The 27,850-nt window shown below is 42.8% G+C and overlaps 1 protein-coding gene and 1 pseudogene across 1 annotated transcript in view; one reads left to right on the top strand and one right to left on the bottom strand.

The window, feature by feature from the left end:
• The window catches only part of SLC16A10 (solute carrier family 16 member 10), a 142,935-nt gene extending 115,415 nt beyond the window's left edge, over positions 1 to 27,520 (bottom strand). The window contains exon 1 of the mRNA XM_033867633.2: positions 27,006 to 27,520. Within this exon, the coding sequence (XP_033723524.1) occupies positions 27,006 to 27,351 (346 nt within the window). The 5' untranslated portion in view covers positions 27,352 to 27,520. The remainder of the gene's footprint in view (positions 1 to 27,005) is intronic.
• LOC117314484 (mitochondrial dimethyladenosine transferase 1 pseudogene) lies at positions 1,088 to 2,107 on the top strand (annotated as a pseudogene).
• Positions 27,521 to 27,850: the final 330 nt, after the last annotated feature.

Here is a 27,850-nt window from a genome sequence, read left to right as displayed (position 1 = left end):
CTTAACCACTGCGTGACCAGGGAAGTCCCCAACCAACTTTATCTAACGTTTTGCAATATTTGCTTTAGATTTAAAAATATAGGGCTTCCCCAGTGGCGCAGTGGTTGAGAGTCCGCCTGCCAATGCAAGGCACACGGGTTCATGCCCCGGTCCGGGAAGATCCCACATGCCGCGGAGCAGCTGGGCCCGTGAGCCATGGCCGCTGAGCCTGCGCATCCGGAGCCTGTGCTCCGCAATGGGAGAGGCCACAACACTGAGGGGCCTGCGTACCAAAATAAATAAATAAAAATTAAAAAAAATTAAAAATATAGAGAGTTGAAGCCCCTCGTGTGCCCCCATTATCTGTTTCCCTCCCTTGCTTCATAGAGATAAATCACATCCTGAATTGGCTATATATCATTTCAATGCGTGTTTTTATATTTTTATTACATAAGTATGTTTCAATAAAATATATTTACCTTATTCAATTCTAAAACGCATGCCTTTTCATATTATATCTCTAAAACTGGGATGCACCTTACAATCCACAATAAGGCACTACATCACAATTTAATCTGCAAGTTTTCCCCTTCGTCAGTGTACATAAAATGGGGGTGCATCTCAGCAACAGTGTTTTAGATTCTATGAAATGTGGTAGTATTTTTTCCTTAGTTTTTTTTTTAATGAAATGTAAATGGTATCATGTTAAACATTCTACAACTTCATATTTTCAACCAATACTATGAGATTTACCAATACTGTTACATGTATGTGGCATCTTTAAATGTTCTTAACTCACCACTACACACCACAAGATTAGGAGTCCTCTAGGTAAGGAGCAAGTCCTATGCTAGCTAGCGAAAATGGCAACCATTATTGCTCAAATGTGTGTGCTTGGCTAAAACAAAGAAAAGGAGTTAACGAGATGGAAATAAGAAAAAAGGGAAGGAAAGAAGATAAACAGAAGACGCTTCCTTGATACGTAAGTAGCTGGGGACAGTAGACAACTGCATAACTAAACACGATAATTCAGGAATAAAAATGATGACAGGAGGAAGGAACCGCGGGGAAGGACATGTGTGAGACCTGTGCGGCCAGGCCGGGGCTCATGGCCGCCTCCAGGACGCTCGGCCCCTTCCATCTCCCACCATTACCCACAATTCGAGAAATCATTAAGTTGTTTAGACTGCAAGCTGTGAAGCAGCTATCCCAGAATTTTCTCTTGGACTTGAGGCTGACAGATAAAATTGTAAGGAAAGCTGGCAGTCTGACAAATGCTTATGTTTATGAAGTGGGCCCTGGGCCTGGGGGAATCACAAGATCCATTCTCAATGCCGGTGTTGCTGAACTTCTGGTGGTTGAAAAGGATAGTCGATTTATTCCTGGATTACAGATGCTTTCTGATGCAGCACCTGGAAAACTGAGAATTGTCCATGGAGATGTCTTGACATTTAAGATAGAAAGGGCTTTTCCAGAAAATCTCAAAAGACAGTGGGAGGATGATCTTCCAAATGTACATATTATTGGAAATCTGCCTTTTAGTGTATCAACTCCACTGATTATCACATGGCTTGAAAATGTTTCTCATAGAAATGGACCTTTTGCTTATGGCAGAACCCAGATGACTTTTCAAAAGGAAGTGGCAGAGAGACTTACAGCCAGTACGGGAAGCAAGCAGCGTAGCCGCCTCTCCATCATGGCCCAGTACCTCTGCGACGTTCAGCACATCTTGACAGTTCCAGGTCAGGCTTTCATCCCCAAACCAGAGGTGGACTCGGGGGTGGTGCATTTCACCCCCCTGACCCGGCCCAGGATAGAGCAGCCATTCAGGCTGGTGGAGAGAGTCGTTCAGAATGCCTTTCAGTTCCGAAGGAAATACTGCCATCGAGGGCCTGGAATGTTATTCCCTGAAGCCCGGCGATTAGAAAGCACTGGGAAACTGTTCCGCTTGGCAGATGTGGACCCTACCCTTCGACCCACCAGCTCTCTGTCTTACATTTTAAGAGCCTCTGTGACGCATACCGAAAAATGTGTGATGAAGACCCACACCACTTTGCTTACAATTTCAGAGAAGAACTCAAGCAAAAATCAGAAAAAAGGGGATGACAAGGAGAGTTACAGACTGTAGCTGCTACTTCAGGGTCTGGCAGCCAACTGGATGTTGATTTTCACAGTGTTGAACTTCTCATATGTGTGTTCCCCAGGTGTGACTTATTTCCCCTTTTAAGCTTGGTAAAGAGAATAAATATCATCAAACAAATTTAAAAGTGAAATCAGCAACTTAATCCATATCTGAATTAGACCTGTATTATGCCTTTCCATGGCTCTCTGTTTCATAAAAACACTCCCCGTTGACAGCCGACGTTAAGCTCTGGACGCTGAATTCTCGCTCGAGAACGGAGCTGAGATCAAGGTTGGCATTTTCCGATTGACTGTCCAGGGTCTGGTGACGCATCTGCGCCTTCAGCAGAGTTCCCCTGTCCGTCTTGGTGCTGTTGGCTTTGCGTTTGATGGCGCAGAAGTGCCCCCGCACCAGCTTGGGCTGCCCGTCCTCGCCGGGCGGCTGCTGAGCTGGCTGAGTGTCCGGGTCCTCCGAGATCCTCAGTCTCTGGAACTGGATCTCCATGTCTGTGGTAGGGCTGCCCTGCTTCCCAGTCTGGTAGCAGTCCTCCTCGTCGTCGCTCAGAATGTCGCTCTCCTTGATGAGACTGTCGGAGAAGTCGGCCAGGCCCTCGTGGGGGTGTTTCTGGGCGTCCTGTCTGCTCCCGGCCAGGGGGCAGCTGCTGCTCTGGGTACCACTGCTCAGGCTGCCCTCATCCGAGACCAGCGAGCTGCCCTTGCCCGGCTCCCCGGGCCACTCGCTGCTGGAGGAATTCTTAAGAACTTTTAAGGACCTGGATGAAGCTGCAGTGAGAAAAGCACATCTTCCCTTATGATAGAGGAACCGATTCCACCATGTGTTCATTTTTGCCTTGTAGGTTATCAGATTTAACATCTTAATTAAAATTTTATCACCTCACTTCAATCCTGGGACTATCCTGGGACTTGGGCAAAAAAAAGTGTAGATACTTGGGCTTCCCTGGTGGCGCAGTGGTTGAGAGTCTGCCTGCCGATGCAGGGGACACGGGTTCGTGCCCCGGTCTGGGAAGATCCCACATGCCACAGAGCGGCTAGGCCCGTGAGCCATGGCCGCTGAGCCTGCGCGTCCAGAGCCTGTGCTCCACAACAGGAGAGGCCACAACAGTGAGAGGCCCGCGTACCGCAAAAAAAAAAAAAAAAAAAGTGTAGATACTGCAAATATGGACATTTTTTATTTATGCTTATTTGAAATTTTAAGTTGGAATTTGGCATTTTTAGAGGACCAATTACCAGAGCTTAATTACTGAGAACAATAAGCTATAATCTATCATAAGGGCTAGGATTCCTATTACTAATGAATAAATTTAGAAGTCAGTTTTACAGCTAATTAATGAATAAATTAGCTCTTGCTAATGAATAAATTTAAAAGTCAGTTGCTAATAAAATCTAGGTTCCTTTCTTTCACTAAAGTACTTTGTAGTTTGAGAACTAAGATTATACCATATTTCTCTGCCCACCTTCTCACCTGTTTATTTCCCTTGCTGCTCAATTAAAAGTACAAAAATGCTTTTTCTCTCTCAAAAAAAAAACAAAAAACAAAACGATGACAGGAGGAACTGTTCCCTGGAAATCTGTGCTGTTGCTACTCCAGAACCCAGCTGGAGATGCAGTCTGCTCATGTCAACCAAGCAGGCACTAAGACCCCAGGCCCCACCCGCCTTTACCCAGCCAACTCTGCTCACTGACTCCAAGGGGGCCCAAAACCAGCATCAGGACAGGGCAGGCCCCAGGGACGGAGAGATGACAAACAAGCGGCATTTACGCAACAGGGACTGCAGTGTCAGTCTGCTTCCTCTGCTTCTGCTCCTCCCTGCCCCTCCATCCCACCTCCTCTCTCCACTCCCCTCCCCTGCTCGTTTATGTTTACTCGAGGAAGTCTACTCGAAGACCTGTGTCCACTGTCTGTCTGTCTGCTCTCCTACACACAGACACACACGCACAATCATTCAGTGAAAAGCCATAATGATCACTCAGTACTAGATTTTGCTGATGAGACATAAGAAAATTTCCATTACTGGTTCCTGAAGCCAAACTCCAGTTTTAGCTTATTCGGAGTTTTAAAAGGTAAGAAAATAATAGGACCAGAGTTCCTAATAGCTTTTTCATTTCTCTTTCCATATGATACAAAAATACCTTGGTGGAGACAGATTTTATTTCTAAAAAAAGCCTCAGTGGCCAAACACACATACAGAGTCCTTACCTTCCAGAATCAGAGGCGTACTGTGATAAGTAGCAATATAATACGTCCCTGTAAGAATTAACACTTAGATTGTATTTTGCCCCTTTATCTCCATTTAACCACAAGCTTATGACACTAGTTTATCTAATAGCAGCTAACAGAAACACCCATATTTATGCATATTTCTTAAAAAATAAAAGTATTACTGAATTCATTAATAAATGTACCTTTAAAGAAAAACAGAATTCCTCAATTAATTTATTAATAAACTATATCTTTTTACCTGTAAGAAAGATAATATTTTAAACTCTAGTGTATTTTATTTAGTATAAGGTAATAGAACTAAACAGTCCCCAACCATTTTACTGATTTTCTTTCTCCAAAACATTCTGTAAGCCATAAACTCTGCAGGTGTTCTGGTGTTTTGGAGCATTCTGCAACTTAAGTTCCTGTTACTTGCTGACATATTTGATGTGTATTTGAACATAAATTATTGGAACATTCTTTCAACTGTCAAGTTTGATTGACTCACTTTCTGTCAAGTTATCCTAATTAACCCACAGCCTTCAAGCTTTGGGATTATTGCTGTCAATTCTGTACAGCCATTTGTTTAATGCACAGTCTGCTCTAATACCTTCCATGGTGAACCTGCAAATATAAACCCTTTTTGATTTTTACTCATTAACTAGACATTGGAAAGTGCCATGCCGTATAATCTGTATTAACGTGTGAATACAAGTTTTGCCTACTTCATACGAAGCATTCAGAGAGAACTTATTAAACAAATAAATCCTCTCAGTGAAGGACTTTCAGTTGTTCAAAAACTTCACTGAATGCCCACTATGGGCCAAGCACTGTGCTGGACAGTAGAGATATAATTGTAAACAAGGCAGACATAGATAGCCCCCGCTCTCATGGGCCTTCTACATTTAGTAAGGAAGACAGACATTAACACACAATTACAACCAAACAGAGAGAAAGCTAATGCCACAATTTGTGCCTTGCACAGCATCCGCCAAAGTTAAGCTCAGTACCTACTGTTATCACTACCTCAATTTCAAAAATACAAATAGTCTACCCAGTAAAGAACTATGTTAAAGTTATAAATCAGGAGTGATACAAAGGGAGGAAAAGAGATGACAGTCATGCTTCAAATTTAAGTTCTGGTATAGTGGTGATGGATGCACAACACTGTGAATGTACTTAATGCCACTGAAGTGTACACTTAAAAATGGTTAAAATGATAGATTCTGTTATATATATTTTACTACAATAAGAAAACAGCATTTAAAAATTGTATTAGATTGTTAAATGCTGAATCAACTTCACCAAAGACTTATAGCACGTGAGTACTTCCGCATCTCAGAATGGTGCATAAAAGGTGGAGAGAAGAGAAAGCCATACAGCACACAGCTGAAAGCAGACAGAAAATGTGAAACTACTTTGCTTCAATTCTCTTCTAACTTTACTGAATTGTTCAGTTCACCTGCTCTGCTCACACAGTAGAGCACAGCTGAGAAGGAAAAAAAGAACAAAAAAAAAAAGCCACAACCTTAGAAACGGGTTTCACTACAAATTCACAATTTCCAATATTTCCAATCTCGGTTCAGTTCTCAGAACTCTTCTCAATCCTTTTCCTTAGCAGTAATCAGCTCCCAAACCTTTGCCACTCTCTCAAATCTGCTGTTAAGTCCCATGTTATGCTTAACACATACCCTCCTTCTCAGAGGAAGCAAAGGCCCCCTCAGTTTCCTGATCCTCACCAACCCTACCCCTCCATTTGTTTCCGTTCTTACTTTCCCCTCTCCAGGTCCTGAATAGGTGGCATCTCTGGCAAATGCACTGCCCCCCACCCCTCACCAGCAGCAGCAGCTGTGCTCTGAATTCCCGCATCTGTGACCTGCTCATGAATCTTATTCCATCAACTAGCCACTTGGTAACTTGACCTTCTCCCTCTGTACAGGCTCCTTCTCCTCAAGCTACTCCCATGTTTAAAAAAAATTGTTATTCCCCCCACCCCTGACCCTAATCATCTTCTAGCTACCACCCTATTTCTCCCCTTTCTCACTTCTAAGCTTGCACCACCATCCCTACCTCCCAGTCACTGCTCCACTCCCTGCACACCCAGGCCAATGAGTGTACGCTAGCTGAAGACATCAGTGATTTCCCAATGACTCATTTCAATGGACCCTCTTCAGTTTTTTTTTTAAATAGAAAATCTCAGCCATATTTGACTCTCTTGATTGGCAGTACCACCAATCACCTAAAATCACCCAAGTGAAAAACCTGCCTTTCCAGAGTCCTTGCATACTATTTCACCTCCTCATTCAGTCACACACACACACACACACACATACACACACAAAAATACATAGTATTATCCTCTTGTTAAATTTAAAAATACAGGTAAGCTTATAGAATAAAATGAAAATTAAAATAAGGTGCACGAGAGACAAAAACATATGTCCACACAAAGACTTGCACGCAAATGCTCATAGCAGCACTATTCATAGCAGGCAAAAACTGGAAACAACCCAAATGTCCATCAACATGTGAATGGATAAAAAATTGTAGTACGGGGCTTCCCTGGTGGCTCAGTGTTTGAGAGTCCGCCTGCCGATGCAGGGGACACGGGTTCGGGCCCCGGTCCGGGAAGATCCCACATGCCGCGGAGCGGCTGGGCCCGTGAGCCATGGCCGCTGAGCCTGCGTGTCTGGAGCCTGTGCTCTGCAACGGGAGAGGCCACAACAGTGAGAGGCCCGCGTACCACAAAAAAAAAAAAAAAAAAAAATTGTAGTACAGGCATGCAACGGAATACTACTCAGCAATAAAAAGGACTGAACTGCTAGTACAGTTGTCCCTCAGTATCTAAGAGGAGTTGGTTCCAGCAACCCAGCAGATACCAAAGTCTGCAGATGCTCAAGTCCCTTATATAAAGTGACGAAGTATTTGCATATAACCTATTCACATCCTCTTGTATACATACTTTAAACCATCTCTAGGTTGTAACCCAGCAGGACCCTCTGGGGCCTTCCCGGGACAGACCCCTCCCCCATATCCTCTGCTTTAGCTCCTCTCTGAAGTGCAGATAATAGTGTCTGACGCACATTTCCTGAGTTATTTTACAGATGCTAAAGCCACCACCAAATGGAAGAAATTAACTACTTGACCATGAGCATGTAGCCCCCAGACCTAATGGCACCTGAGGATTGATAATGTTAAGCCCTGTGACCCTGCCCTGTTACCTCACCATCAACCAATCAGAGAGTTGTGCATGAGCTGATCACACACCCTGGGACTCCCCTCCCACACCTGGCTTTTAAAAATGTTTCGCTGAAACCCATGGGGAGTTCAGGCATTTTGACACAAGCTGTCCTAGACTCCTTGCTTGAGTCTCTGCAATAAACGCTGTGCTCTCCTTCACCACAACCCGGTGTCAGTAGATTGGCTTTACCACCTGCCTCCGGCAGACCCAATTTGGTTCAGTAACAGGTTACTTATAATACCTAATGTAAATACTATGTAAAGTTGCCAGCATGTGGCAAATTACAGTTCCGCTTTTTGGAGCTTTCTGGAATTTTTTTTCTTTGTATTTTCTATCTGTGGTTGGTTGAACCCAGGATAGCGAAACCATGGATATGGAGGGCCAACTGCATATGCAACGACATGGTAGAGTCTCAAAAGCATCATGCTGAGTGAAAGCTAGACACAAAAGAAAACATACTGTGGGATTCCATTTATAGAAAATTTTAGAAAAAGCAAAACTATAGTGACAGAAAGCAGATCAATAGTTGTCAGCGGCAGAGGTTCCAGGGATAGACTGGCTGCAAAGGGGCATGCAGCAACATCCTGGGGTGATGGAAGGCCCTGCATCATGACTGCAGTGGTGATTACATTACCTTATACATTTGTCAAAACTCATCAAATTGTAGACTTAAAATGGTGAATTTTATCATATGTAAATTATCCCTCAATAAAGCTGACTTCCAAAAGTTAAAGTGAGTCTTCTAAAATGCATCCTAGGGACTTCCCTGGTGGCGCAGTGCTCAAGAATGTGCCTGCCAATGCAGGGGACACAGGTTCGAGCTCTGGTCCGGGAAGATCCCACATGCCGTGGAATAACTAAGCTCATGTGCCACAACTACTGAGCCTGTGTTCTAGAGCCCACGAGCCACAACTACTGAGCCCGCATGCCACAACTACTGAAGCCTGCACACCTAGAGCCCGTGTTCCGCAACAAGGGAAGCCACCGCAATGAGAAGCCCACGTACCGCAACGAAGAGTAGCCCCTGCTCGCCACAACCAGAGAAAACCCGTGAGCAGCAACGAAGACCCAAAGAAGCCAAAAATAAATAAATTTTAAAAATAAAAAATATTTAAAAATAAAAAATAAAATACATTCTACTAAAGATTTCTGTGTCTGCATTTGTTTTCCATAGTCCTAATTCATATTTTAGTTCTATGGTAATTCAGTCCTATATAGAGTATTGTGTTTCTCATAATAATACAAATCCTTCTCTAACTGACTGGAAACAATACATAGAATTCTGTTTTATTTCCAGAAACCTTATCAAGGCAACAGTTTACAGCGTAAGTGTGTGAATTTTATTATTATCAAAATGGGAGTATCCTGATTGTGATAAATAAGTAGTATGTCTCTGATTCCACCTGCATAGCAATTTCATTGACTCTCAAAAAGGTTCTTTGGGAACCTCTTAAATGAAGACCTCAAACTCCAAAAGGTGAACACTGGTCTGTCTTTGAGACACTGTACCCATGTGGAAAACATGAGACAAGGACTTCCTCCTTATTTTATTCCCTTGGGATTGAAATGTGTACTTTTCTTTATTCCCATCCCACCGCTAGCACCTAATAAATACAGTAGTTTATGTTGACTCCTTCAAAATATTTAAGGCATAAATAAATGGAACTGCTGTCAGCAAAAGACTCACTTCCTAAACAATCTATATTCAAACCAATTTTATAATGTTATCAATTTGCCTAATCCTAACAATTTGACTTCCCTGGTGGTCCAGTGGTTAAGACTTTGCCTTCCAATGCAAGGGGTGCAGGTTCAATCCCTGGTTGGGGAGCTAAGATCCCACATGCTTCGTGGCCAAAAAACCAAAACATAAAACAGAAGCAATACTGTAACAAATTCAATAAAGACTTTAAAAATGATCCACATCAAAAAAAAACCTTAAAAAAAAAATTCTTGTCTAGTCCTAGTAACCAGAAATACATACACAAGTTGCAAGCCTTAACCTGTTAAGGCAGTTCTGTTAATCCTTAGCTGGGGTAAACCTATGAATGCTTACCCCAAGATAGTGTATTAAAAACCCCAAGATAGTGTATTAATGTATGTTCCCTGTGGTTCCACATACAGTTTCCAGAGTTACAGAATGATCATGCTATAATGCAGGGGAGAAAAGGGTGAAGGCAACTAGTTTCCATTCACTTATAATTAGTCTTACAAAGGCTGATTAATTATGACAGTTCCACTAACTCACTGACTTGCTTTCCAGAAATTAAGGATATTTCCAGCTAAACAGAGTAATTATCCAAAGATTAGTGTCTGGTGATTAATTTATCCTCTTAAGTGACCATAAATAATAGGGATTACATTGCCTTGACATTTTTCCATAACCCATTCTCAGTTGCCACCAGACACCCAAAGTCATCATGATGAATTAGAGGAAGAGACAGTTTAATTGGATTAAGCATTACTTTTATCTGATTTTTTTCCAAAAAATAATAATAGTCTGCCTTTTGCTTTAAGTGTCTCAATATTTGTTTCCTAATCAAAGCTACAAAAAAAAACTACCATGTATACCAACTAATTATAATAGCATACACATAATGAACACTAAGTTATACAAAACAGTGTATTTTCAAGTCAACACCAAAAAACATACATTGCTCTTTTGTGATTCCTGACCTTTGGTATTAGCAAATCTCTCTGGTGTGTTGGCATGGGATTTAAAAGACTATATGGCTTCTGTTTCTCAAACTCTGAGGAAAAAATACTTGAGTTGGCCTTCCCTGTGCCTCCCCTCCCCATGATCACTGGATATCAAATTGACTTGTCATCAGGCCAGTACTTGCGTTCAACCCCACAAGCACAACAGTAGACAAGCATGGTTGAAACACTGCCTTAAACCCTGACATGTACTTTAATACAGACCTTGCAAATGAAGCCAAAAGGTACTAAAAGATGAAACAGTTACTGGAAGGAAGGGTAGGGGGTAGGGGTGTCTTGGCTTACAAAATAAGGCAGATACCCTCTTCTTGCACAATCATCAATTCCCTTTCACCCACCCCCTGCTTTTACTGGTTCTTCCTCCAGGGTCACTGCACTTCCAGCACCTTCAGCTGGGCTTCAATCACAAGAGAGCAATTCAGAACCTGAATTCTGAGAGATTACAGCACAGCACATGAGTCAACACACACGCCCACATACAGGGACTGTGCCAACCTACTCAGTAACAAGAGTGTCTGACATATCTGTTGTGCATCCAAAGCACTTTGACATTCTTTTATCTTACTTGAGTCTCACTGCTACAGCTGAGGAGCTGAGTAGCTGACTCAGTTCCTAAACTCTGTGATGGCTGATCTACAAGATAACATCTTCCTGTTGAACAAGTTTTCCACCACTATCAATACTTTACATTTAAATTAGAAATATATAAATTAATTGAAACGATTCTAAGCCACTCCCACAGACTCTTGGTCTAGAACATCTTGAAAATAAGACTTACAGACTGGTTTAATTAATTATACGGTGAATGCAAGAAACCGTAAATGCAGATAGTCTCAGAGGTCACGTAAAACTAAAGGGGGAAAAAAAAACCAAGTCTTAGGAATAAGTTTTGGAAATACTTAAGACAATGACAGTAAAAAATACAATCTGACCTTTGGAAAGTTGCAAATCTGAATTAGAGAAATCTAAATGCTGGAAAGATTTTTTTTTAAGGATGAAGTGTTGTTACTTTTAAATAAGATGATTTCAATGGAAACCAACTAAGCTACCTAGGAGCAGCCCCTGGGGCTTCTTGAGACAGAATTTCTCAGTTTCTATGATAACATCACATTCCTCATAAAGAGACGGGCTCTTTCCAAAGCTCTACCTCCGGCCTCAGCTCCACTCTGAGGCTCCAGGTTTACGTGTCCAGTTATCTGCTTGACATCATCCCCTGATGTCCTGCTGGCATTTCACACTCATATGTCTAACATCTGAGTCAGCCTTTCCCTGTCAACTCCTCCTCCACATGCCCCTGGTCCTGTCAGTGGCACCATCCAGGACTGTCTACATCATTTGCAGGGCCAAGTACAAAACGAAAATGTGGGGCTCCTAGTTCAAAAATTATTTAGATGCTGTCCCCAGGCATAAGCATCATCTGTTTCCATGTCACTGTCCACACGCATCACTTGCCAGACTTCCCTCAGTCTGTCCTTTGAAATGTCTCACATCTACCCCTTCCTTCCCACTTCCACTGCTGGGCCTCAAATCTACCCCGGCTCTCAGCCAAGACCTCCGTAATTGATGTTCCTCCTCTTTCTTTAACTCTGCAACCCAGTCACAATTTTTTAAGGCACACTTCAAACATCCTTGATATCTTCCCATTGCCTATTAAATCACATGCAAACTTCCTAACTCGGCACTCAAACCTTCCATTCCCCATTCTTTCCCAGCCTTATCTTCTGGGACTTTCCTCTACAATTCCTGGGCTCTTGCCAAACCAAATTCCTTGTCATTCATTTAATGAGCCCAGTGCATAGTTGAGTATTAAAGAACCCGGGTCCTGGGCTTCCCTGGTGGCGCAGTGGTTGGGAGTCCGCCTGCCGATACAGGGGACATGGGTTCGTGCTCCGGTCCGGGAAGATCCCACATGCCACGGAGCGGCTGGGCCCGTAAGCCATGGCCGCTGAGCCTGCGCTCCGCAACGGGAAAGGCCACAACAGTGAGAGGCCCGCGTACCGCAAAAAAAGAAAAGAAAAAAAAGATGTCTACAGATATGTTATTTACATTGCATAACACAGCCTGCGATTCAAACACCCTGCAAAAGGAGGTCTGGCTGAGTAATCTAGGGTAGATCAGTATGATAGCCGAATATCACATTTACTGAAAACATGAAGCAGGTACGCTACCTAATAAAGAAAAATGTACCTTAAAAATATTGTTCACTGAGAAACAGAAAACAAAATATTCACATATAAATCTACAATTCCTTATTTCCAACTTTGGAATCCCAAACCCAAAGTTTTTTTTATAAGATGGCATCAATAATCACTTGGAAGTAAAACATGATCTGAACTGACATGAAGGTACTTATGGTCTCTATTTGTCCCAATTACTCTGAATAGTCATACATTTTTTTGCAGAAATATCAGTGTATTAGATTATAGGGTGCTGCCTCAGACTCCCCTGGGTGGGGAGGGACGGGGGGTAAAAAACACAGCTGTATGAACCAGGTTACTTTTTTAAAATCAAAAAAATTCGACCCCAAAACACATATGGCCCCAAGAGTTTCAGATAAGGAACTGTGGCTCTGTGCTAATGACATCAATTGTAAATTTAAAGAGTTAAACTTTGGTATTCCTCAGCTTTGTTGAAAAAAGTGTCTGAGGGACTTCCCTGGTGGTGCAGTAGTTAAGAATCTGCCTGCCAATGCAGGGGACATGGGTTCAAGCCCTGGTCCGGGAAGATCCCACACACCGTGGAGCAACTAAGCCCGTGTGCCACAACTACTGAGCCTGCGCTCTAGAGCCCACAAGCCACAACTCCTGAGCCCTCGTGCCACAACTGCTGAAGCCCGCGCACCTAGAGCCCATGCTCTGCAACAAGAGAAGCCACTGCAAGGAGAAACCTACACACTGCAACGAAGAGTAGCCCCTGCTTGCCACAACTAGAGAAAGCCCAAGCTTAGCAACAAAGACCCAATGCAGACAAAAATAAATAAATAAAATAAATAAATTTATTTTTTTTTAAAAGTGTCTGAAAGGCATGCATTCTTTCAGGAAGGCTCTTTATAATGCTACAACTGCAGGAGTGTGTGAAAAGACAAACCAAATCCCTCTCCAAATAACTACAAATTCCAAACCAATAAAACTGAACTAATTACAATTTCTTTTTGCTTAGATTCAAGATTTCACATTTCTGGAAAAGGGTCAGTCTTCTGTCCTACTGAGCATCATTTTACAGACACAAGTTTATTGAAAGAAATGATAAACTCTCATATTTTTATAAAGAACACTGAGCTAAAATTTAGGTCATTTAAAAGCATTATTTTAAATCTTTTAGTTTAAATAGTCATTTAATATGTAACCATTTTTATCCAGGCAAAGATTTTTTTTTTTCTGGTGGCAACACAATGCGGCTTTGAGATTTTTTTTTTTCTGGTGGCCAGCAGCAAAATGTGGGGAATGCTCTATTTGCCTTTGCCCTCGTACAAGTAGCCTGTGTACCAGAAACACAAAAGAACCACCAAACAAGAGGATTCTTGATTAGTAATTATTTATCACTCTGGATTTAAAATTATGCATACAAACACAAATATTCATCTATTATCTCTTCTGCCCCTTCTCTAGTCCCTCTACCCGCCCCCCAAAAGAGAAATATCAATAATAATTTTCTGTGCTGTGTCTGGCTGGGGATCAGGTATGATTAGCATCGCATGATCTAGCTCTTAGTGACTGTCCATCTGATATAAAATATCTCCATTTTGATCCAAAACAAAATGTGGCCAAATAATGTAACGTGATTTAAAATCAGTTCCCTGGGACTTCCCTGGTGGTCCAGTGGTTAAGACTCCACACTTCAAATGTAGGAGCCACGGGTTCGATCCCTGGTCGGGGAACTAGGATCCCACAAGCTGTGCGACACAACCAAAAAAAAAAAAAAAAAAAGCCTCTCCTCCTAATCTGTTTATATACAATTAATGAAAGATTGTCATTATAAAACTAAAATCAGTTCCCTTTACCAGTTCCAGCCTATTCCATAATTAACATTTTTCTCTGAGAAGAGACAAAACCTAACAACTACAATGAAAACTCCATACATCTATCATTTATTCCCACAAAACCGCTTCATCTTAGGCCAAATTTACTATTACAGTCACTAAAGTTAATACATCTAATGCTAATAGTTAATTATTTTTACTATTATAAAAGCAACACTTGTTCAACATAGAAAAACTAGAAGCTACAGATAAACCAACAGAGACTAAGAAGCCCAAAAACCTGGCACTGGGAGGTAACTTTGGAGTTGGGGGTACTGCTGCCAAAGTTCAAGTGTTACATTACTGCAGGAAAACAACTGCAACTTTCTGCCCCCATCTGTGCTAAAACATCAATTAACTTTGTGGAATGCCGTTGTTTAAACAACCATTGACAAATGTGAATCCTTTGAGATGCTGACATTTGAAATTGGAACGTGAAGTCAAAACTAATAAAAAGGATAATTAAGCAAGATGAAAAGGTTTTCACTATTAAAACCAGTCACCAGACCAACCCACCCCACTTGGCATTAGTACCTACACAGAAAAAGTCAATAAGTACCTCTGTTTAATGAGTAGTGGTTTTCTACTCTAATGAAACGTATCTCAGAATTGCTTTTTGGATCCAGTCTAAGTTGGTCACAAGACTAAATAAATTTTGACTTTCTGAACACATGCAGAACACTGTTGATGCAATTTACTCTTTAGCAAAAATAAAGGGTAAAGCTGAACCACAGACCAATGCACCTTTCCCTGAGTTTTATACGTTAATTTAACCACTGACCTTTCATTTAGATTTAACTATCTAATGATAGAAACGCATACCTTGAACGGAATTCAAAACTCCAGTCACTGATTCTCAAGTTGGGGGACTGGAGGAGGAAGGCAGCACAGTTGCCCCTCACTAAGAGGAGCATATCAGAGAGGCACACTTAGTTTTTGGGGTTTTTTTTTTTGCGGTACACGGACCTCTCACTGTTGTAGCCTCTCCCGTTGCGGAGCACAGGCTCCAGACGCGCAGGCTCAGCAGCCATGGCTCACGGGCCCAGCCGCTCCGCAGCATGTGGGATCTTCCCAGACCGGGGCACGAACCCGTGCGCCCTGCATCAGCAGGCGGACTCTCAACCACTGCGCCACCAGGGAAGCTCCACACTTAGTTTTAAAAATTGTATTCAGTATTATACTTTTGTCTTCAAAAAAACAAATAAAGAATCCTAGGGGATTCCCTGGCCATCCAGTGGTTAGGACTCGGCACTTTCACCACAGGGGCCTGGGTTCAATCCCTGGTGGGGGAACTAAGATTCCACATACCACGTGGTGCGGCCAAAAAAAAAAAATCTGAATTACTTCCATAATACCACTAAAAGTGAAGGGACAAAATCTTAGCTGGTGGAAAAATACAGAAACATGGCTTTATCTTCCGGGTATTAGGGAATCTCACTCAAAAGTTAAACTACCCTTGGAGGTGTGTATCAAAATTTTCAACAGCTATGGGACTTTTATGTTTGGGAACAAAGGGGGTTAGAAACACTGCTTTGGTCCACATACCTTATTTCAAATCTTTATTTCATGTGTATCCCCATAATTAAAAATTAGTGAAATGCAATAGCCAAGACATGGAAACAACCTAAATGTCCATTGACAGATGAATGGATAAGGGAGATGTAGTACTAGGTTGACCAAAAAGTTCCTTCAGTTTTTAAGTAAAAATAAAAGACACATTTTTCATTTTCACCAAGAACTTTAAAGAACAATGTATTCACCGTTTTGTTCCACTGCCTTCTGTCATTTTTCAGGCAACTTCATAATTCCATCTTCCAAAACTTTTTCTTTTTGAGCAAAGAACTGTTCCAGGTGCCTTTTACAGTCTTACAGGGAAATAAAATTTTTTCCATTAAGAGGATTTTGTAAAGACCAAAATAAATCGAAATCCGAAGGTGCAATGTCTGGTGAATACAGCGGATGAATCAGAACTTCCCAGCCAAGCTGTAACAGTTTTTGCCTGGTCATCAAAGAAACATGCGGCCTTGCGTTATCCTCATGTAAGATTATGCATTTTCTGTTGACTAATTCCGGACGCTTTTCGTCGAGTGCTGCCTTCAGTTGGTCTAACTGGGAGCAGTATTTCTTGGAATTAATCATTTGGTTTTCTGGAAGGAACTCATAATAGAGGACTCCCTTCCAATCCCACCATATACACAACATCACCTTCTATGAATGAAGACCAGCCTTCGTTGCGGTTGGTGGTGGTTCATTTCGCTTGCCCCACAATCTCTTCCGTTCCACATTACTGTACAGTATCCACTTTTCATCGCCTGTCACAATTTATTTTAAAAAACAGAACGTTTTCATTGCGCTTAAGTAGAGAATTGCAGGCAGAAATACAGTGAAGAAAGTTTTCTTCACTTAACGTATGTGGAACCCAAATATCAAAGCGATTAACATAACCAAGCTGGTGCAAATGATTTTCAACACTTGATTTGGATATTGTGAGTATGTCGGCTATCTCCCACATGGTATAACTTTGATTGTTCTCAATGCCTCGATTTGATCACTATCAACTTCAACTGGACTACCGACCGTGGAGCGTAGTCCAGAGAGAAATCTCCAGCACTAAACTTCGCAAACCACTTTTGACACATTCGATCAGTCGCAGCACCTTCTCTATACATTGCACAAATCTTTTCTTTGCATTTGATTTGCATTTTTACCTTTCTTGAAATAATAAAGCATAATATGCCGAAAATGTTGCCTTTTTTCTTCCATCTTCAATATTAAAATGGCTACACAAAAATTCACCAATTTTGATGTGTTTTTTTAAGTGCACGCTGATATGACAGCTGTCACAATACAATCCAACAAAATTGTTTCTAATGAACTTAAAGACAACTAAGCACTGTTAGAGTCAGCTTACAGAAAAACCCAAACTTTTTGACCAACCCAATATATATATACAATGGAATACTACTCAGCCATTAAAAAGAATGAAATAATGCTATTTGCTGCAACATGGACACAACTAGAGATTATCATACTAAGTTAAGTAAGTCAGAAAGAGAAAGACAAATACCATATGATATCACTTGTACATGGAATCTAAAAATATGACACAAATGAACCTATCTATGAAACAGAAACAGAATCACGGACATAGAGAAGACTGGTGGCTGCCAAGGGGGAGGGGGTTGGAGGAGGGATGGAGTGGGAGGTTGGGGTTAGCAGATGTAAGCTTTTATATATAGAATGGATAAACAACAAGGTCCTATACAGCAAAGAGAACTATATTCAATATCTTATGAGAAACCATAATGGAAAAGAATATAAAAAAAAGAATAATTCAGTTATATGTATAACTGAATCACTTTGCTGTACAGCAGTAATTAATACAACATTGTAAATCAACTACACTTCAATTAAAAAAACTTAGTGGGACTTCCCTGGTGGCACAGTGGTTAAGAATCCACCTGCCAATGCAGGGGACACGGGCTCGATCCCTGGTTCAGGAAGATCCCACATGCCACGGAGCAACTAAGCCTCTGCGTCACAACTACTGAGCCTGCGCTCTAGAACCCACGCACCACAACTACTGAGCCCACGTACCACAACTACTGAGCCCGCATGCCTACAGCCCGTGCTCCACAACGAGATACCACCGCAATGAGAAGCCCGCAAACTGCAAAAAAGAGTAGCCCCCGCTCACTGCAACTAGAGAAAGTCCGCGCGCAGCAACGAAGCCCCAGCACAGCCAAAAAATTTTAAATTTTTTAAATTTAAAAAAAAAGAAAATCATGCCTACATTAATATAAGCATGTAATAAAGTTAGAAATTCTATCTGGCCACCTTAAAAAAATGAAATAAAATAAAATTTTAAAACTTAGTGAAATGAAAAAAGACTTCAATTTGGGAATAAGGCAAGTCACCTCCTCAATTTCCTAGTTCTAGTTCCTACATGCAAGGCGGAATGCAGGCATTTTGCTGTTAATGAAGATAACTTAGCTAAGAAGGTATGATCACACACATCTGGTACACAGATAACTAGGAGCACTGATTTCCTCCATTACTCCAGTCCTAGAGGGTGGCTCTGTGTAGTGCTTCTGCACAGGTCCCAGGAGAGCTGGAGTTGTTCCTTCTGAAACACTGCCAATAAAAACACCCACAGTTGTGCCTGCGTGGCACCAGGCTAGACGGGTGCTCAGAGCTGGGGTGAGCTGATTGTTGGAGCAGTGTTTGGGGTTTCGTTTGTTTTTGTTAAGGTTTGTTTCACTTCAATATGAGATCAGATCTCTAACTGGGTTGTGATAACTCTAAACGGAATGGACTGGATGACTTCACAGGATTTCTGATAACTTGGGTAGGAGACACTAAAGGTTCTAGAGAACATTTAGGTAAATATGCAGAAAATAGTTTCAAGGGGATAAAAAGGCAGTATTCTACATTTCAAGACAACTTTAACAGAAGGATAAATCTTTGTCCAAATAAAAAGATGCTCTTAATTTCAACTTAACGGATGTAAATACTGATATCATGTGTCCCAACCTTAAACCGTGCAAGTTTCAACTTCACTATCTATAAATAGAGGTAATGACACACTACAATGCTACACTAAAAAATAAAATTGAGTAATGTATATGAAAACCCTTTCTTTATGGTAAAGAACTATGCAAATTATCACTTAAACAAATATGGATTATCTTAAAAGTGCCTTTCACAGAATGCTAGATTAGGATGGGTTGAAATTAGGTTCTATGTCTTCCACTCTACTCTAAGCTTAATTCGTAACTCATTTGAATTCGTGCTACCCCCAAAACATTCCACATGCATCCCCCAAAAACATAACAACAGTTGCATAAAAACATTGTTTTTCCCATAGTTGTGATAAAAGAAATAAAATGGCCAACCATTTCATCAGAACCTTATAAGGACCAACAACCACACTGAAGAGAGGAGTGGCACACATAAAGTCACAGAGGCAAAGACAGCAGGACAGATTTGGAAAAGTGCAAGACCTTTGGCTAGGCTGGAGCATAAAAAGCAAGAAGGGAGAGGGAATTCTCTGGCGGTCCAGTGGTTAGGGCTCCACGCTCCCACTGCAGGGGGCCCGGGTTCGACCCCTGGTCAGGGAACTAAGATCCTGCATGCCACGCAAGATGGGAGAGAGGTGAGAAGCAAGGCTAGAGGGTCAGGCAAGGGCCAGTGCTCAAAGGCATTTGGTTTTCCCAGAACTAATGGGTATCACTGATGGCTTTTAAATAGAAAAATGATATGGTCCAATGTTTCAGAAAAACCACTCACTTGTATAACTGAGGACAGGTAGACCAGTTAATGGGTTATGACAATAATTGAGGCCAAAAGTAATGAAGGCATGAATTAAGGCACAGCACTAAAGGAAAAGACAGGGATTGACTTATGAGGCATTAAGGAGGTAAACACAAAAGGACTGTCTAATTTAATGAAATAGGAAAGGAAAGAGGAGAAATAAGAAATTAAGATGGATTCCAGGTTTCTGACATGAGCCATCAGAGGTGTTATATACTGAGAGAATTCAGAAGGAAGGTTACGCCTATCCACAGGCGGGCTTTTGTTTTTGGTGGCAGGTGAACACTAAGTGGGGTGGCTAAGAAATGAGTTCATTTTAGCTAAGTATGATGTACCTGTGCATCCAAATGGAATTTTCTAGAAATAGGTAATATGGGTCTTGAACACAAAGAAGAAATTTGGAAATAACACCCCAAGATAGTGGCTGGAGCCACAGGGCATATAAGACACGCAGGGAAGGCAAGAAAAGTGAAGCAAGCACATGGCCTGGGACCAAGCCTCAAGGAACTGCAACATGGATTCAACAAGGACCCATTGGGCTTCCCTGGTGGCGCAGTGGTTGAGGGTCCGCCTGCCGATGCAGGGGACACAGGTTCGTGCCCCGGTCCGGGAGGATCCCACATGCCATGGGGCAGCTGGGCCCGTGAGCCATGGCCGCTGAGCCTGTGTGTCCGGAGCCTGTGCTCCGCAACGGGAGAGGCCACAACAGTGAGAGGCCCACGTACCGCAAAAAAAAAAAAAAAAAGGACCCATATAAAAATGATACAACAAATCACATCAAGAGCACAGAGTACAATTTATTCTAAAAGACACCTCAAAACCTCTCCTGAAATAATTCATACACTTTTATTTTTGGTTGAGTTGGTTCTTTAGACTGTTAATTCTATTGATAAAAATTCTACGATAAAACACCACAGAAATACTCATATTGTTGTACTTAATCAGAATTCACTACACACTATTTACACTTTTCAGTCTTGCTCTGAACTCAGAAACATTCTGGAAACGGAGTATGAAATGCTCACAACATGCTCATGTCTTTATTATTCCAAAATCCCGTAACAATTTTTGTGGTCTAATAACTTATTTTAACAGGCAGTTTAGATGAATTCACATGGAATATAAGGTTGGATGTTTTAAGATGGAAGAGAATGAAGGAAAATCAAGCATCGTAACAGCCGCCATAAGTGAGTTCTCTTGGCTTTTCAACATCTCTTTGAGTGCAAATAAGAGTCAGGTATTTTCCTTATAGTGAAACATGTATACAGTATAGGACCACGAATCAGATCATTCGTTCACTGAAACCATATTAAGAAAACACCATTACCAAACACTTTCCTGTGACATAGAAATGGTTAGCTATGCAGACAGCTTTCCCCACCAAAAATAAAGTCCTCTCCATAAAAACCAGACATAGCAGTTCAGTTCTGAGCTATAGCCAAAACCTCCTGTAAGTTCAGGTGTAGCATACAACTGCAGTATGTATATATCAGCATAATATCAGTATGTAAATGTAAAAGCTTTTTTAAAAAAACCTTCAGGAAGAGCTAACTGACAAACTTTCAGAGGTGCTAGTAAGACCACGTTGAGAGGTGTTGCAAGATGCATTCATCCCTAAATGCTACTAAAACTCCTACTTTGTGATTATAACTATCTGAAGAGCAATCTACCTCCACACAGGGAAGATAGAGTTGCGTTAATGATTATAACCAAAGAGCGTCCCTTTTTGGACCTTTTTGATAACCTACTTTCCTTTAAAACTGAATTGAATTTTTAATACCTTGATTTATATTTGAAAATATCCAAAAGAGGAAGATAATGTGCAGTGTTTCTCAAACTTATTTAACCACAGGCCTCTTCTTTAAAGAAAGGCTATTAAAGAACACATTTTGGGAATTACTAAAAGAAGTAGGGGTCTTCTTGACCAAGCCTCTGGACCACAAAGACATAATTTCTTCAAAAGAATATCACTAATGACCCTAAATACTGATTCTGAAAACATACTTGTTTTAAATAGTTATTTTTTAAACGTCAATATACCACTAAAATATTTTTTTTTCCAGGAAGAAAGTAGATAAGTAAACTAGACTAATACCCTAGTAAGATCCCAGAGAATATCCACAGCACTGTGTCAGGAAGCTAAAAGAACCCTAGAATCTTTCTCAGTTCCATGAAGGAACTAAAAATAGGTTTTCCAAAAACCAAAGTTAAAGCAAAGTTGCAATTTCTAAGGGAAAACAATGTTCCAGTTAATTGTAGCATCTGTATTAGTTTTCCCAAAAGTGTCTGACTTCCCCCCATCCGGGCAAGAAGCACATACATATGAACAGATAAAACTTAACTGAAAAGAGACAACTCAAGCTCAGCTTGCTCCCTCTGATGGACCTTTCTAACACAGCAGTATGTGCAAGGCATATCTCTGAGTGCCACGTCAACAGCAGCCAGGATAACGTAATAGGGCTGTGATGCACTCAACATTTTTAATTGGTTCTACTGCCTAAATCGGAGTTTGGCTTTCTTCCCCTTTCCAAAGCCTTAATTTCACCAAGTGAGATTTATTGCCACAGAGAAAGAGGCCATCAAATGCCTTTCCCAGCCTCCACCGTTGGTGGGAATTTCCTTAGAATTTCAGCCTCTTACATTAAGACTGAGTCCTGGTATACTGCAAAGAGAAGTATTCTGTTTACTTATTTGTATCCCACAGCAGATCAAAAGGGAATCAGCTGTTCTCCTTGGGAACAGCTGACTTCCTCTCTCTATTACCACCTCCAGTGCGCAGCACAGAGGGTGTCAGATGCTTGGTAAACATTTGTAGAATGAATAAGGAGTAACATTAAGATGTGTAAACTCGCTTATATCTTAGTGTGAATGAATTTCTCCACGCCCTTTTCCTGAGAAATTTTGGGTGGATCGTCAGTGACATAGAAAGAGGTAAGAGAGCCCTGAAGAGAAAAAGTAAAGCCTGAGGAAGGTTCCTCTTCAGTTCTGCCCGGAAGTACTGTCCTGCTATGGATCAGTCTAAAGGAGCCTGGTTCTTCAAAGGAAACCCCAGACTTCTTCTTGAATGCCATGTGAAATTATCTTGCTTCTCCGTGAACATCTCCCTATACTTCAAAAACCTAACTCTTTCTGGGCTTCCCTGGTGGCGCAGTAGTTGAGAGTCCGCCTGCCAATGCAGGGGACACGGGTTCGTGCCCCGGTCTGGGAAGATCCTACATGCCGCGGAGCGGCTGGGCCCGTGAGACATGGCCGCTGAGCCTGCGCGTCTGGAGCCTGTGCTCCGCAACAGGAGAGGCCCCAGCAGTGAGAGGCCCGCGTACCGCAAAAAAAAAAACCTAATTCTTTCTTTCTTTCTTTTTTTAATTTTGGCCACGCCGCACGGCTTGCAGGATCTCAGTTCCCCAACCAGGGACTGAACCCGGGCCACAGCAGTGAAAGCACCAAATCCTAACCACTAGACCACCAGGGAACACCCAAAAACCGATTTCAACGAGACATCAACAATTGGCAATTGCTTACTGACAGCCAAGTAAGACCAAGAAACAGGGACCCTAATCTTTCAGACCTCTTTTCTAACGCCAGAATTCTCGGTATAGTACTCAATCAATTTCTAACACTTGAATTAACCAAACATAAAGAACACTGGATTAGCAGAATGTTATCTAGCCAATGCAATATGATCAAGCATTAAAAACCTAGCTTCTGAAGTCACATAAACCTGAGGTTGAACCCTGGCTCCACCACTTACTTAATCTCTATGAGCCTGAGTTTCCACATCGGAAAAGAAAGATTAAATAAAGCCTATCTCGGGACTTCCCTGGTGGTCCAGTGGGTAAGACTCCATGCTTCCAATGCAGGGGGCCCGGGTTCAATCTCTGGTCGGGGAACTAGATCCCACACGCATGCCACAACTAAACATCCCGCATGCCACAACGAAGACTCGGCACAGCCAAAATACATAAATAAATTAAATAAATAATAAATAAAAGCTCAACAGATAAGTTTCTTTAAAAATAAATAAATAAATAAAGCCTATCTCATGGAGTTGCAGTAAGGTTTAAAATAGAAATGCATGTAAAGTGCTTAGCACTGGGCCTGGCACATGTAAAGTTCTCAAGAAATATAAACCATCATTTGGAAGCCTAGGTTCCCATTCCAACACCACCTCCCTGGGTATCCTTGGGCTTATAATTATAAAGAAGCTAATGAACACGTGGAGACTGCCCTCTAATGCCGAATTATCAATCATGAATAACGTAATAGAAAATGGACCAAGGGCTTCCCCGGTGGCGCAGTGGTTGAGAATCTGCCTGCCAATGCAGGGGCCACTGGTTCGAGCCCTGGTCTAGGAAGATCCCACATGCCGCGAAGCAACTAAGCCCTAGCGCCACATCTACTGAGCCTGCGCGTCTGGAGCCCGTGCTCCGCAACGAGAGGCCGCGATAGTGAGAGGCCCGCGCACCGCGATGAAGAGCGGCCCCCGCTTGCCGCAACTAGAGAAAGCCCTCGTACAGAAACGAAGGCCCAACACAGCCAAAAATAAATTAATTAATTAATTTTTTGAAAAAAGAAAGAGAAAAGGAGGGAGAGGATATGGAATGCACGGGCTCTAGTCTCTCTGTTCCAGACTTCGAAAATGGACCGAAACTTTGAAAAAATAAAAGCCTTAAACAGTTCCAAATATGTTTTACGTTGTACTTGAAGTTAGCATACGTTTGATCACAGATGACTCAGCATTAGAATATCCAAAAAAAAAGACTGAAGAGTCAAACTTCAAAGCAGGTGTTCTCAAACACTTCAGGGCCTACTGTAGATGAGACTTTATATGAAACACGTGTGTGTTTGTGTGTGTGTGTGCGTGTGTGTGCACGTGTGTGTGAGTGAGTGTGAGAGAGAGATGGAGGGAGGGAGGGAAAGAGAAAGTGGGGAGAGAGAGAAAGAGAGGAAGGAAGAAGGGAGCAAAGAAAGGAGAGAGAGACAGAAGGGGGGTGGATCTCAACATTAACTGGCTAAAAGACTATCCTGTCACCATTTTTTCACCGATGAGGTGATCTCAGACCTTAAAGTTTATCGGCTGTACATGTTTCACATATCGACCAAGTATAAGTACAGGCTTTTGTGCCATCTAGCTGGGGTGTTACACAGGGCCATTACAAGTGCACAGGGCCCCTCTGCAGGAATTAGATAAAAGGCACCCAGAGCACAGGCTGGTTTCCAGCCACCACTGACCCTGAATTGTGTACCTCTGTGCAAGGGCACAACCAACCACACATGGCAGTCACGCGGACGAGCACAAAGATCTTCAGTATTTAGCTGGCACCCCTGTATACTTGTTTGTGTGTACACACCCCCACACACACAAACACGGCTGAAAGCCATCAAGGATTTAAATGAGTAAATGGAGAAAGACATTCAACAAAACTGAAAATAGAGAGTTTCAAAAAGTTCAAGAGAGCAGGTCCCTGTGGCCTCCCTCCCCTTCAGCTACCCAGAATTGGCCTGTTGTAGCAATGGGAACCTTGGGGACGGTAGAGATACAGAGGCTTCGACACTGCAAAACTCTGATCCCTGGTAAAGCTATGGTCTCTCTCCAGCAGTTGCTCACTCTCTCTCAAAAAAAGTTAGGAAGGAGAAAAAATAAGACACTCCACAGATACCAATGGATCTACTCACCTGAGTTTGCAAAACCAGTGGTAAACAAAAGACTGTTTTGTTTTGGTGTTTTGACTTCAATAAACGTCTGTAATCCCAGGCAAGAATATGCTAAATACTGAAGGACCTAGTCTTAAAATGTTGACTCTGTGAATTCTGCCTCCTTGGGCTTTTCCCTCCCAGATACCCGATACGCGTAGAGAAAAGACACAAAATAATTTTTGTTTACTACTACATATGCATATCTATCCTGATAAACTGTACAATAGTTGCCTTCCAAGCAGGTACATCATATTACATTTTGAACACTTTTGTATCCTGTGACCTGCAGAACACAACAGCTTTAAAAGCTATTTAAGGAACAGAAATTCCAGGTTAAATATGGTACCTGATTCACATGCGCAAGGAGCCAATGTACAAGAATATGCATGGCAGCATTGTCTATAGTAAATTTGGAAGTAACCTAAATGTTTATTAAAGGAAAAATGCATATAAAGTATAATATATTCATACAATGGAAAACTATGAGTTAAAATGCAAAGAATTTAAGCTACCAGCTCAAATTGAGGTATTATGGGGATAAACTGCAAACAATGCAGAGTAGAAGAAAGGCTGAATAATGATACATATAGTATAATACTCTTTATATATAAGGCTTTAAAACTCCCAACATTACCTCTCTCTTAGAATTTGTTACGAGTCTTATGTATTTTTTGTATGCACACTAAAGACCTAAGGAAAACTAAAAATAAACGAAAATTAAAATTTAAAAAAAAAAAAAAAGACCATTAACCATATAGTTGCCCAAATGGCAAGCAGGGAGCCTGATTTAGTAATGGAAATCACTTGGCCCTTTAAGTCATAAGATGTGTGTCTTATCTCCATTCTGGGCTCATTAGGACACTTTATTTCAACAAGCTTCACTTTTCTCACCTAAATGGGGTTGACAACGCCTGCCTTGCAGGATGTCATGAAATAATGTATGTAAAGGCATTATACAGAAGGTCTTGGATTTGGTAGATCAGGTAATAACCAACCCTCTACACGGAAAAAAAATTTTAAGTCTGCACCTTTTTCATCTAATTTGGTATATGATTAAATATGACAAAGAACACACTAGGAAAGGGCAACCCTTCACCTCCCTCTTCCCAGTCCCTGATCTGGCTGTCTCCTATATTTAGCAGAGTGACAACCCCTTCCCCCCACCGCAAAAAAAAAAAAAACGCCACGAAACCGTGGTTCCTTCAGGGCCCCCTTCCGAACTCCCGTGACCTTGGAATACATATCTTTCATCTCGCCAACCCTGCCTCCCCGCAACACAAACAGCCCTCTGCAGCGCCGGGAGCAGATGAACAAAAACCCAACCGTCACGGTCACGAAAGAGACCGTAAAAATGACGGAGCGGTGTAATAGGGTTTGGAAGGGTCTGTTTGTTTTCAAAAATGAAAAGAAAGTCTACCGCAGACTCTTAGACCCTATTCTGCAGAGAGGAAAGCAGGAAGATCTAGGCAAATAAGTTTTGCGACTTGTTTCCAAATACAGTGCCTACATCTGGATTCAACACAAAGACAGGCGCACCGAGCATGCTGCTTTTGCAACTGGACAGACCCACCCCTCACAACCTCCGCACACACGGACCCACAGAGGCGCACTAGGCGGCGCCGACGCTCGCTCCGCACGCGGGATGCCCGGGGGTCCGCGCGCCAGCCCCCTCGGGGATGGCCGCGGCGGGTGCTGTGCCTCACCTGTCTTGAAGACCATCTTGTCATCGTCCTTGGACCCGAAGGTCTTCAGCATGGACACGAAGAGCACCCCGCAGGCGTTCTGGATGCCGAACACCGACCCGTTGCACCACATAGCCGCCAGCATCACCAGCCAACCCCAGCCGCCCTCAGGGGGCTCAAGGGGCTCAGCGCCCGCTGGCCCCGCCGGCCCCGCCAGCTCTACCTCCACCTTCTCGGCCCCCGCCGCCTCCGGGCCATCCAAGGGTCCCGGGCCGGGCAGCGGAGCGGCCCCTGGGGGCGCAGGGCCGGGCGGCTGCGCCTCGCTCGGCCCCCGCGCGGCGGCGGGCTCCTCCTCGGAGGGCACCATGGCCCGAGGCGGCCCCCTCGGGGGCCGGGGAACACGAGGGGCGCGAGTTCCCGGCAGGCTCGCGGAGGAGCCGCCGAGTTGGGTTGGCGGGCTAGTGAGGCCGAGGTGAGGGTGGTGGAGGCCCCCGTGGGCAGGCGGCGCAGGGCTAAGTCTCAAGCCTCCTGGTCCACAGCTCCGCACCCTGACTGAGCAGGCGGCTGGGCAGCCCGGTCTTAAAGACTCCCGCCCCCCCGCCCCACCTCCTGGGGGCGTGGTCGGCGGTGGGACCTGCCCCGGCCCACCCCCCTCCCGCGGCGCGCGGAGCCAGGTGCCTGCGGGTGGCTGTATCTGCGCGCGCGTCTGCAGCGGGGCCTCCTCCTACCCGGCGGGGGTCACAGGTGTGTAGGTCACCCCGCCACAAAGTGTTAACGGAAGGGGCGCGTCTCCTCCTAGGTGCACGCTGGGTGGATCATTAGGACCACAGTGCGGGACCTTCTTTAGCCTCAGCTCACTGACAGCC

This window comes from Tursiops truncatus, chromosome 12 (assembly GCF_011762595.2).
Source record: "Tursiops truncatus isolate mTurTru1 chromosome 12, mTurTru1.mat.Y, whole genome shotgun sequence".
Classification (NCBI taxonomy): Eukaryota; Metazoa; Chordata; class Mammalia; order Artiodactyla; family Delphinidae; genus Tursiops; species Tursiops truncatus.
The sequence above is the reverse complement of the archived record's forward strand: the minus strand, read 5'-3'. Positions and strand labels throughout refer to the sequence as shown.